The sequence below is a fragment of the Nerophis lumbriciformis genome, linkage group LG24, assembly GCF_033978685.3.
Source record: "Nerophis lumbriciformis linkage group LG24, RoL_Nlum_v2.1, whole genome shotgun sequence".
NCBI classification, from domain to species: domain Eukaryota; kingdom Metazoa; phylum Chordata; class Actinopteri; order Syngnathiformes; family Syngnathidae; genus Nerophis; species Nerophis lumbriciformis.
The window spans coordinates 30,682,137-30,695,055 of record NC_084571.2 but is presented as its reverse complement, the minus strand read 5'-3'; the positions used below and the strand labels follow the sequence as shown (position 1 = coordinate 30,695,055).

The 12,919-nt window shown below is 36.6% G+C and overlaps 1 protein-coding gene across 1 annotated transcript; it reads right to left on the bottom strand.

Moving 5' to 3' along the window:
* Nucleotides 1-7,568: 7,568 nt before the first annotated feature.
* Nucleotides 7,569-10,956, bottom strand: fzd2 (frizzled class receptor 2). Its single transcript, XM_061981970.2, has one exon. It carries the CDS (start codon nucleotides 10,501-10,503, stop codon nucleotides 8,578-8,580), a length of 1,926 nt encoding a protein of 641 aa, XP_061837954.2. The 5' UTR covers nucleotides 10,504-10,956; the 3' UTR covers nucleotides 7,569-8,577.
* Between the last annotated feature and the right edge of the window lie 1,963 nt (nucleotides 10,957-12,919).

Genomic DNA, 12,919 nt, shown 5'->3' with positions numbered 1-12,919 from the left:
GGCTAACTACTCAGAAATGTAAGTACTTTTACTTGATTTTAGTTTTATTGTACCGTGGTCAACACATTTTTATAGACCTCTACTCGTCGTACAACCTTTAAGAAGTTTAAAATAGTACTTAAAACATTGTTTATAAGGTTAAAAATTATCCCAGAGGCATTGGACCACAATTTTCTGGAAATATATATCCGTTTGACTTTTTCTTTGTATTTTTTTTGATGCCAACACGAAAAATAACCATTGAAGAGGAAACCTGTGCTGTGTTACATAGGAAAGGACCTGGTGCCGTAATATTTGTAAAAAATTAATAACATACAAACTGATTTTACAATGCAGATGCTAACATAAATAGCATGTAGCTCTAACGATCATGGCTAACTACTACTAACAAGGCTAACTACTCAGAAATGTAAGTACTTTTACTTGATTTTAGTTTTATTGTACAGTGGTCAACACATTTTTATAGACTCCTACTAGTCGTACAACCATTAAGAAGTTTAAAATAGTACTTAAAACATTGTTTATATAGTTAATAATTACCCCAGAGGCCTTGGACCGCAATTTACTGGAAATATATATCCCTGTTTGACTTATTCTTTGTATTTTTTTTTGTAATGCCAACACGAAAAATAACCATCGAACATGAAACCTGTACTGTGTACAAACTGATTTCACAATGCAGAAGCTAACATAAATAGCCTGTAGCTCAAACGATCATGGCTAACTACTACTAACAAAGCTAACTACTCAGAAATGTAAGTACTTTTACTTGATTTTAGTTTTATTGTACAGTGGTCAACACATTTTATGGACTTCTACTCGTCGTAAAACCATTAAGAAGTTTAAAATAGTACTTAAAACATTGTTTATATAGTTAATAATTATCCCAGAGGCATTGGACCGCAATTTTCTGGAAATATATATCCTTGTTTGACTTTTTCCTTGTATTTTTTTGTGATGCCAACACAAGTTTAGGCGAAAAATAACCATCGAACAGGAAATAAAACCTGTACTGTGTTACATAGGAAAGTACCTGGTGCCGCAATATTTGTACAAATTAATAACATACAAACTGATTTTACAATGCAGATGCTAACATACATAGCATGTAGCTCAAACGATCATGGCTAACTACTACTAACAAGGCTAACTACTCAGAAATGTAAGTAATTTTACTTGATTTTAGTTTTATTGTAGTGGTCAACACATTTTTATAGACTCCTACTAGTCGTACAACCATTAAAAAATTTAAAATAGTACTTAAAACATTGTTTATATAGTTAATAATTACCCCAGAGGCCTTGGACCGCAATTTCCTGGAAATATATATCCCTGTTTGACTTTTTCTTTGTATTTTTTTGTGATGCCAACACAAGTTTAGGCAAGAAATAACCATCGAACAGGAAATTAAACCTGTACTGTGTTACATAGAAAAGGACCTGGTGCCGAAATATTTGCAAAAAAATTATACGATACAAAATTATTTTACAATGCAGATGCTAACATACATAGCATGTAGCTCAAACGATCATGGCTAACTACTACTAACAAGGCTAACTACTCAGAAATGTAAGTACTTTTACTTGATTTTACTTTCATTGTACATTAGTCAACACATTTTTATAGATTTCTACTAGTCGTAAAACCTTTAAGAAGTTCAAATAGTACTTAAAACATTGTTTATATAGTTAATAATTATCCCAGTGGCCTTGGATCACAATTTTCTGGAAATATATATCCCTGTTTGACTTTTTCTTTGTATTTTTTTTTATGTCAACACGAAAAATAACCATTGAAGAGGAAACCTGTACTGTGTTACACAGGAAAGGACTTAGTGCCGCAATATTTGTAAAAAATTAATAAAATACAAACTGATTTTACAATGCAGATGCTAACATAAATAGCATGTAGCTCAAACGACCATGGCTAACTACTACTAACAAGGCTAACTACTCAGAAATTTAAGTAATTTTACTTGATTTTAGTTTTATTGTACAGTGGTCAACACATTTTTATAGACCTCTACTAGTCATACAACCTTTAAGAAGTTTAAAATAGTACTTAAAACATTGTTTATATAGTTAATAATTATCTCAGAGGCCTTGGACCGCACTTTTCTGGAAATATATATCCCTGTATGACTATTTCTCTGTATTTTTTTTTTTTTTATGCCAACACGAAAAATAACCATCTAACAGGAAACCTGTACTGTGTTACATAGGAAAGGACATAGTGCCGCAACATTTGTACAAATTAATAACATACAAACTGATTTTACAATGCAGATGCTAACATAAATAGCATGTAGCTCAAACGATCATGGCTAACTACTACTAACAAGGCTAACTACTCAGAAATGTAAGTACTTTTACTTGATTTTAGTTTTATTGTACAGTGGTCAACACATTTTTATAGACTTCTACTAGTCGTACAACCTTTAAGAAGTTTAAAATAGTGCTTAAAACATTGTTTATATAGTTAATAAATATCCCAGAGGCTTGGACCACAATTTTCTGGAAAAATATATCCCTGTCTGACTTTTTCTTTGTATTTTTTTTTATGCCAACATGAAAAATAACCATCAAACAGGAAATTAAACCTGTACTGTGTTACATAGGAAAGGACTTAGTGCCGCAACATTTTTACAAATTAATAACATACAAACTGATTTTACAATGCAGATGCTAACATAAATAGCATGTAGCTCAAACGATCATGGCTAACTACTACTAACAAGGCTAACTACTTAGAAATTTAAGTACTTTTACTAAATTTTAGTTTTATTGTACATTGGTCAACACATTTTTATAGACCTCTACTTGTCGTACAACCTATAAGAAGTTTAAAATAGTACTTAAAACATTGTTTATATAGTTAATAATTACCCCAGAGGCCTTGGACCGCAATTTACTGGAAATATATATCCCTGTTTGACTTATTCTTTGTATTTTTTTTGTGATGCCAACACGAAAAATAACCATCGAACATGAAACCTGTACTGTGTTACACAGGAAAGGACTTAGTGCCGCAACATTTGTACAAATTAATAACATACAAACTGATTTTACAATGCAGATGCTAACATAAATAGCATGTAGCTCAAACGATCATGGCTAACTACTACTAACAAGGCTAACTACTCAGAAATGTAAGTACTTTTACTTGATTTTAGTTTTATTGTACAGTGGTCAACACATTTTTATAGACTTCTACTAGTCGTACAACCTTTAAGAAGTTTAAAATAGTGCTTAAAACATTGTTTATATAGTTAATAAATATCCCAGAGGCTTGGACCACAATTTTCTGGAAAAATATATCCCTGTCTGACTTTTTCTTTGTATTTTTTTTGATGCCAACATGAAAAATAACCATCAAACAGGAAATTAAACCTGTACTGTGTTACATAGGAAAGGACTTAGTGCCGCAACATTTTTACAAATTAATAACATACAAACTGATTTTACAATGCAGATGCTAACATAAATAGCATGTAGCTCAAACGATCATGGCTAACTACTACTAACAAGGCTAACTACTTAGAAATTTAAGTACTTTTACTAAATTTTAGTTTTATTGTACATTGGTCAACACATTTTTATAGACCTCTACTCGTCGTACAACCTATAAGAAGTTTAAAATAGTACTTAAAACATTGTTTATATAGTTAATAATTACCCCAGAGGCCTTGGACCGCAATTTACTGGAAATATATATCCCTGTTTGACTTATTCTTTGTATTTTTTTTTGTGATGCCAACACGAAAAATAACCATCGAACATGAAACCTGTACTGTGTTACATAGGAAAGGACATGGCGCCGCAATATTTGTACAAATGAATAACATACAAACTGATTTTACAATGCAGAAGCTAACATAAATAGCATGTAGCTCAAACGATCATGGCTACCGGTAACTACTACTGACAAGGCTAACTACTCAGAAATGTAAGTACTTTAACTTGATTTTAGTTTTATTGTACAGTGGTCAACACATTTTTATGGACATCTACTAGTCGTACAACCTTTAAGAAGTTTAAAATAGTACTTAAAACATTGTTTATATAGATGCAGATGCTAACATAAATAGCATGTAGCTCAAATGATCAAGGCTAACTACTTTGAAATCTGAGTACTTCTACTAGATTATGGTTTTATTTTACAGTGGTTAACTTGTTTGTTGGCAAATAAAGGTTTGAAGATGGCAACAGTTTGATTTGGGGAAAAGAGAAATTTGCTTTTGGAAGTCAAAACCAGCATAAACAGAATAGACCACAGTGTTAAAATTCCTGGTTAAAAAAACAAGACGGCCGCCTTTTGGTACTATTTGACTGGGTTTAATGATAAGAAGACACATGGAAGAACATACGGTAGATGAACCATGCAGTTTCATGTCCGCACATATGTTGATAGATCTCACAATTGCACATAAAATAGTGCACTTCTTGTAAAATAACAATCCAGAAAGATAGCCGATGTTGATAAGCGGCCATTATAATGTCAACAGAAGAAATCCCCCGAAGTGTCGTGTTTTTCATACATGGCGACAACTGTGTTGTGTCAAACAATTGTGTTCCCAAATAATGTCATATTTTTGGACAGGGGCGATCACTTAGAGCAGGGGTGTCCTGATATTTTTTCATTTTTAAAACCATTAGGTCTCCCGTTAATTTTGATGAACGTTAAAAAGGGTCTCAGTTAATAAAGTCTTCAAAATAACTCAATATTTGTTTACTTTCAACGCTTAAATATCTATAGATCAACTTCAAACATATCCAAAAAGTTGTTGTTTTTAACGTCCCAAGGAAAACCCTGTTTTTTTATGGCAAACTTTTCCCTAAAACAAATTTCAAAATGGAATATTTGAAGTGAAATAAGGAGCCTTGTACCAGTGCCTCCATGGAAATGGTACCCTCTACCTCAAAGAACTACTCACCCCCAAATCCTCCACACGACACCTCCGCTCCGGACAGGCTAACCTCCTCCAACCTCCGAGGACAAAGCTACGAACTATGGGAGACCGGGCTTTCTGCTCTGTGGAACGCTCTCCCTGACCACCTGAGGGCACCACAGACTGTGGATGCTTTTAAAAAAGGCTTAAAAACCCTTCTTTAAAAAAAAAAAAAAAAAAAAAAAAGCCTTTTTATAGATATATGCATACTAGTTCTAGCTATTAGGCAGTTCTAGTTTTTATTTTTATTATCTTTTTTTAATACACTGTAGCACTTTGAGGTTGTTTGCCCAATGTAAAGTGCTTTTTTTACAAATAAAATCTATTATTATTAATATTATTGAATACGTAAATAATTATATAACATTATTGTTTTTTTTTAACAAAGACAGTTTAAAAAAAAAAAAAAATCGGACTAAAAGCGTTAAAAATAAGTCTATTTCAATATATTTACTTTTAATGCTTGAATCTCTAGATCAGTGATTCTCAAACCGTGCTCCGTCTCGTGGTACGCCAAATAATCACTCGCTTAAAGTACAGTGTTTTATTTTCCCATATTCAAACACAGTGTTACTGTTCAAACTGTGCGTAATAATAGCCAAATAGTAAAAAAAAACAACCTGTGCCTTGTTTTTAATGAATGCTTAGGCCTACTACGCTACTATATTTTAATGTTGGTCATTATGGGGGTACTTGGAGAGCCGGGTGTTTTTTGAGGTAATGGAAAAAAGTTTGAGGGCCACTGCTAAAGATTACTTTCAGATCTATCCGTGTTTTTTAAATTACGTTATATATATTTTTCATTTTTGAAAACCATTAGGTCTCCCGTTAATTTTGGTGAACGTTAAAAGGGTCAATAAAGTCTTCAAAATAAGTCAATATTTGTTTACTTTCAACACTTAAATATCTACAGATCAACTTCAAACATATCCAAAAAGTTTTGGTTTTTTTAACGTCCCAAGGAAAACCCTGTTTTTTTATGGCAAAATTTTCCCTATAACAAATTTCAAAATTGAATATTTGAAGTGAAATAAGTGGAGCCTTGAATAGGTAAATAATTATATCCATCCATCCATCCATTTTCTACCGCTTATTCCCTTTGGGGTCACGGGGGGCGCTGGAGCCTATCTCAGCTACAATCGGGCGGAAGGCAGGGTACACCCTGGACAAGTCGCCACCTCATCGCAGGGCCAACACAGATAGACAACATTCACACTCACATCCACACACTAGGGCCAATTTAGTGTTGACAATCAACTTGCACCCCAGGTGCATGTCTTTGGAGGTGGGAGGAAGCCGGAGTACCCGTAAGTATTTCAAAATGTTTACTTTTAACGCTTGAATCTCTAGATCAGTGATTCTCAAACCGCGCTCCGTCTAGTGGTACGCCAAAGAATCACTTGCTTAAAGTACAGTGTTTTATTTTCCCGTATTCAAACACAGTGTTACTGTTCAAACTGTGTGTAATAATAGCCAAATAGTAAAAAAACAACAACCTGTGCCTTGTTTTTAATGAATACTTAGGCCTACTACGCTACTATATTTTAATGTTGGTCATTATGGGGGTACTTGGAGAGCCGAGTGTTTTCTGAGGTAGTGGAATAAAGTTTGAGAACCACTGCTAATGATTACTTTCAGATCTATCAGTGTTTTTTAAATTACGTTATATATATTTTTCATTTTTGAAAACCATTAGGTCTCCCGTTAATTTTGGTGAATGTTAAAAGGTACCGGGCACCCAAAGGGGTCTCAAGTCAATAAAGTCGTCAAATTAAGTCAATATTTGTTTACTTTCAACGCTTAAATATCTATAGATCAACTTCAAACATATCCAAAAAGTTTTGGTTTTTTTAACGTCCCAAGGAAAACCCTGTTTTTTATGGCAACATTTTCCCCAAAACAAATTTGAAAATTGAATATTTGAGGTGATGTAAGTGGAGCCTTGAATAGGTAAATAATTATATAACATTGCTTTTGATTCATTAAGTTTTAACAAAGACAGTTTTTAAGAAAATCGGACTAAACACGTTAAAAACGAGTCTATTTCAATATATAAAATGTTTACTTTTAATGCTTGAATCTCTAGATCAGTGATTCTCAAACTGTGCTCCATCTAGTGGTATGCCAAAGAATGACTTGCTTAAAGTACAGTGTTTTATATTTCTATATTCAAACTAGGGCTGCAACTAACGATTAATTTGATGATCGATTAATCTGTCGATTATTACTTCGATTAATAATCGGATAAAAGAGACAAACTACATTTCTATCCTTTCCAGTATTTTATTGAAAAAAAAACAGCATACTGGCACCATACTTATTTTGATTATTGTTTCTCAGCTGTTTGTACATGTTGCAGTTTATAAAGGTTTATAAAAAAAATAAAAAATAATTATTTATTTTTTTATAAAAATAGATTATTATTATTAAAAATCGATTATAAAAATAGTTGACGATTAATTTAGTGATCAGAGGCAATATAAAAAAATGTAAATAGTTGACGATTAATTTAGTGATCAGAGGCAATATAAAAAAATGTAAACATTTTTATTTTTTTATATTGCCTCTGATCACTAAATTAATCGTCAACTATTTTTATAATCGATTAGTTGTTGCAGTCCTAATTCAAACACAATGTTACTGTGTGTAATAGCCAAATAGTTAAAAAAAATAAAAAATAAAAATAAAATCCCGTGCCTTGTTTTTAATGAATACTTAGGCCTACTACGCTACTATATTTGAACATTGGTCATTATGGTGGTGCTTGGAGAGCCGGGTGTTTTCTGAGGTAGTATTTGGTGGAAAAAAGTTTGAGAACCACTGTTAAGATTACTTTCAGATCTATCCGTGTTTTTTAAATTATTTTTTTGTTTAAATGCCAGGTTTAAAAAAAAAACAACTGCATTATTAGTGGCAATATTGCAACATTTTGTTGTTACATAACACCTGTTTGCTCTTTTAAGTGTTTATATTTTTTGTAATATTACTTTTAAAATGTGACGCCGCTTAAAAATGTTTTGCTGCCGGCCATAAATGGCCTCCGGGCCGCACTTTGGACACCCCTGCTGTAGTGGACGCGTGAGCCTCGCTGCGTTCAATGCCCGTCCGACATGGCGGCGCTGAAAGAAACTTCCTGACTTCCTCGCTTTCGAAATACTAAACGGTGCATGTCGTGGTATTCACGGGGGAGGATAAACAAAAAAGAAGATGTGAAGTAAAATGAATACATGTATGACATCGTGTGAGTACGCATGAAAACCCATATTTACACGCAATGGTTCGTTAGTGAAGTACACACGACTATTTTAGTAGCTTCATTATAAAGTGACTGCAAGTTATTTTGCTTGTAAAAAAAAAAAAAATCTACTTGGGTTTTGTCGCAGTGCAAATGTGAAGCAGGTATTTTTTTTTAAATACAAATATATAGATTTGTTGTTTTTTTACAAATATTATTTACAGTCTATTTACACGTGAAATGCTAAAAGGAGGAAGAGGAGGAGGAGGTGAGCATTTTCAGCGCACGGCCATGATGTTTTTGTTCAGTCGGGACCGACCCGCTTAATCCAGCTCGCGCCGTTTGGTCAAACCCAAACGTGACGCCGTAAAACATCCACAGGGGGAAGCGCGTCCTACACGGTGGTCTCGCCGTGTTTGCCGTTTGTTAGTCTGGTGTAGAACTTGTGCCAGGACTGCAGCGTCTTGCCGGACCAGATCCAGAAGCCGGAGGTGATGCCCACGATGAGCGTCATGAGGTACTTGATCATGTAGACGGTGAAGTCCGGGGTCATGCGGGGCCCCGCCTGCGCCGGGCACGGCACCGCCAGGCTCCGGCAGCTGTGGCCCACCCAGCTGCGCTCCCAGTGCGGGCGGAAGGCCTGCTCGTAGAAGAAGCAGGCGATGACGATGGTGGCGGGCACGGTGTAGAGCACGCTGAAGACGCCGATGCGCACCATGAGGCGCTCCAGCTTCTCCGTCTTGGTGCCGTCGTGCTTCATGATGGTGCGGATCCGGAAGAGCGACACGAAGCCCGCCAGGAGGAAGGAGGTGCCGATGAAGAGGTAGATGAAGAGCGGCGCCAGCACGAAGCCTCGCAGGGGGTCCAGGTTGCTGAGGCTGACGAAGCAGACGCCGCTCAAGACGTCGCCCTCGATCTGCCCGATGGCGAGGACGCTGATGGTCTTGACGGCCGGCACCGCCCACGCCGCCAGGTGGAAGTACTGCGAGTTGGCCTCGATGGCCTCGTGGCCCCACTTCATGCCCGCCGCCAGGAACCAGGTGAGGGACAGGATGACCCACCAGATGGAGCTGGCCATGCTGAAGAAGTAGAGCATCATGAAGAGGATGGTGCAGCCTTCCTTCTTGGTGCCTTGCACGATGGTCTTGTAGCCGTCCGGGTTGAAGGCCTCGTTGCAGACCACTTTGTCCCCCAGGAAGAAGCCGGCGATGTAGGCCACCGACACCATGGTGTAGCAGCCCGACAAGAAGATGATGGGCCTCTCCGGGTAGCGGAAGCGCTGCATGTCCACCAAATAGGTGGTGACGGTGAACAAGGTGGAGGCGCAGCAAAGCACGGACCAGACCAGGATCCAAATGCGGGAGAAGTGGATCTCCTTGTCGGTGAAGAACATGTAGCCGCCGCCCCTGGCGGGCTCGCAGGGAGCCGCGCAGTCCTTCTCGTCCAGGAACACGTAGTTCAAATAGGGCGGCACTTTCAGGACGTTGGGGCACCGGAACGAGCGGTCGTGGCCGGAGACCACGGACACGTCCTGCGTGCCCGGCACGGGTAAGGGCGGCACGGTGGCGGCCGACGACTTGTTCTGCCCCACGCACATCTGACTGCCCCCGTGCACCGGGAAGTTCTCGCAGCGGAGACGGTCCGGCCACTGGAAGCCGAACTTGTTCATGAGGGCCTCGCAGCCCTGCTTGGCCTGCTCGCAGATGGACCTGCACGGGGGGATGGCCTTCTCCATGACGGTGCAGACGGGGGCGTACATGGAGCACAGGAAGAACTTCAACTCCGGGGAGCATTGCACCTTGACCAGGGGGTAGAACTGGTGCACCTCCAGCCCGGCGTCCTCCTGGTTGTAGTGGCCCACCAAGTTGGGCATGATGGTCTGGTTGTAGGCGATGTCCGTGCAGAGGGGAATGGAGATGGGTTGACATAGACCATGTTCTGGGATGACTATGCCGTTGTCCCCTTGGTACTGGGCTGAAAGCAGCACAGGCAGCAGGAGAAGAACCGAGCAGAAAAACATCTCGCCAACTTTACACACCTCAGTCCGGGAATTCACGTACAAGCGCGCCTCATTAAGCAAGCCTTTTAGGGATGAAAACACATTAAAAGCAGCAAAAGTCCAGTAGTTGACACCCGAGCGTCGTCCTCTTTGTGTCCGCTCCTCGCTTCGAACTTTTTTCCTCTCCAAAACTTTTTTATTCGTCTTCACTCCCGTCAACGAGAAGCGACGTATCCGGTTAGCACCTTCACAATAAAACCCTTCCCGCGCCGCGAGTGCTAATACACTACAATTCCAATTTTTTTTATTTTTTTTAAACATAATGGAAAGTTGTTGTTGTAACCGGACAAAAATAAACGTGGGGTTTGTACTCACCCAAGGAAAGGCGAGTAGATTGCAACACCGACCTCGCTTTTATTTTGAAGATGCTTTCGGAAAAAAGGTGTTGTTTTGTTTTACTCCGTCTTGATGCAACAGCTGGCCGAACCAGAAGTACGAGTTTATCCAAGGGTGGATGAGGAGGAGGAGGTCCCCACCTAGTGTTCATGTGATTCATGCTCCACATCGTCATGATGACTGTCAGCCAAGAGATAAACAGAGATTAGCATTGAAATATTGCATTTCTTCACTCTTACGTCATGACAAGAACAAGTCCTAAGAATCTAGTCAAGTAAATGTAATGTATTCCAAATGTGCTCAGTAAAAATTCTATAACATTTTTTTAAATTTTTTTTTATTAAACAGTAATTCAGTGACAAAAGCAATTTTACTGTAACATTTTGGGGATTGAGCAGCCAGTTTTTTAAATTTTATTTTATTTATTTTTTGCCGTAAATGTGACTTTTTTTAAAATGTAATTTAATTTTAATTTTTTTTTTTACATTGCACTGTAAAATAAGTCAGGAGCTTTTACTATATATATATATATATATATATATATATATATATATATATATATATATATATATATATATATATATATATATATATATATATATATATAAGGCAATGTAATGTATTCCAAATGTGCTCAGTAAAAGTTCTAAAAATTTTAGATTTTTTTTTTAATTAAACAATAATTCAGTGACAAAAGCAATTTTACTGTAACATTTTGGCGATTGAGCTGCCAGTTTTTTTTTTTAATTTTGCCGTAAATGTGACTTTTTATTTATTTATTTTTTTAAATTTAATTTAATTAATTTTTTTACATTGCACTGTAAAATAAGTCAGGAGCTTTTACGATATCCATCCATCCATCCATTTTCTACCGCTTATTCCCTTTGGGGTCGCGGGGGGCGCTGGAGCCTATCTCAGCTACAATCGGGCGGAAGGCGGGGTACACCCTGGACAAGTCGCCACCTCATTGCAGGGCCCTTTTACGATATATATATATATATATATATATATATATATATATATATATATATATATATATATATATATATATATATATATAGATGTATATATGTATATGTATATATATATATATATATATATATATATATGTATATATATGTATATGTATACATGTATATGTATATATATATATATATATATATATATATATATATATATATATATATATATATATACATATATATATATATATATATAAAGGGCAGCTCAGTTGGCAGAATTTTACTGAAAAAAAAAAAGTGGCATTGTCATTCAATTTACAGTAATGCACTGTAAAAACAACAACCACATATTTTACAGCAAAAAATAAAAAAATATTACTGGCAACTCAGTCGCCAGAATTTTACTGTAAAAATAACAGTGGTACTGATTCTCAATTTACTTTAATTAGGTTGAAAAAATATATACGGCAAATAGCTGATCTGTTGGGTTTTTTTCTCGTAAAATCTACACTCAGATTTTATAATTAAAAAAATGCCAGCTCAGTCGGCAACATTTTCATCCTAAAAATAACAATGATATTGCTTTTCATCCATCCATCCATCTTCTTCCGCTTATCCGAGGTCGTGTCACGGGGTCAGCAGCCTAAGCAGGGAAGACCAGACTTCCTTCTCCCCAGCCACTTCGTCCAGCTCTTCCCGGGGGATCCCGAGGCATTCCCAGGCCAGCCGGGAGACATAGTCTTCCCAACGTGTCCTGGTTGCTTTTCAATTTACATTAATTAATTGTAAAAAACACTATAAACTTAACAGTGATTTTTTTTTTACGTCAATGAATATGATTATATTTATTGTAAATTTTGTAAATAATTCAATGTATATACTCTGATGATTAACTTGTGTGATGACTGTATTATGCTGATAGTATATATTTATACCATTAATTGATTAACGTGGACCCCGACTTAAACAAGTTGAAAAACTTATTGGGGTGTTACCATTTAATGTACGGAATATGTACTGTACTGTGCAATCTACTAATACAAGTCTCAATCAATCAATCAATGATTGGTTAGTTTGCCTCTGACAACAAAAAGGGCAACACATTAATAAAGTAATTATTACATAAATTAGCTGTTAAAACACATTTGCTGACTATAATATTGCACCAAAATTGTCCTCAGTGTGCACAACAAACTAATAATGAAATCAAACGTTTGTTTGTATTTTGTTGTGTATTTATTACAAATGTCATGTGTTTATTTAAATCAAAATACACTCCAAATGTGATAGACAAGAGAAGACAGGATTGCGCAATGTGAGTGTATGCAAATAAGCGCTTTGCAATGCGGAAGTGACGAGGTGAGTCACAGTCATCATTA

Excerpts from the sequence above, each read along its gene's own strand:
- fzd2 (XM_061981970.2), bottom strand. The coding sequence starts at position 10,503 with ATGTTTAAAAAAAATAAAAAAAATTGGAATTGTAGTGTATTAGCACTC.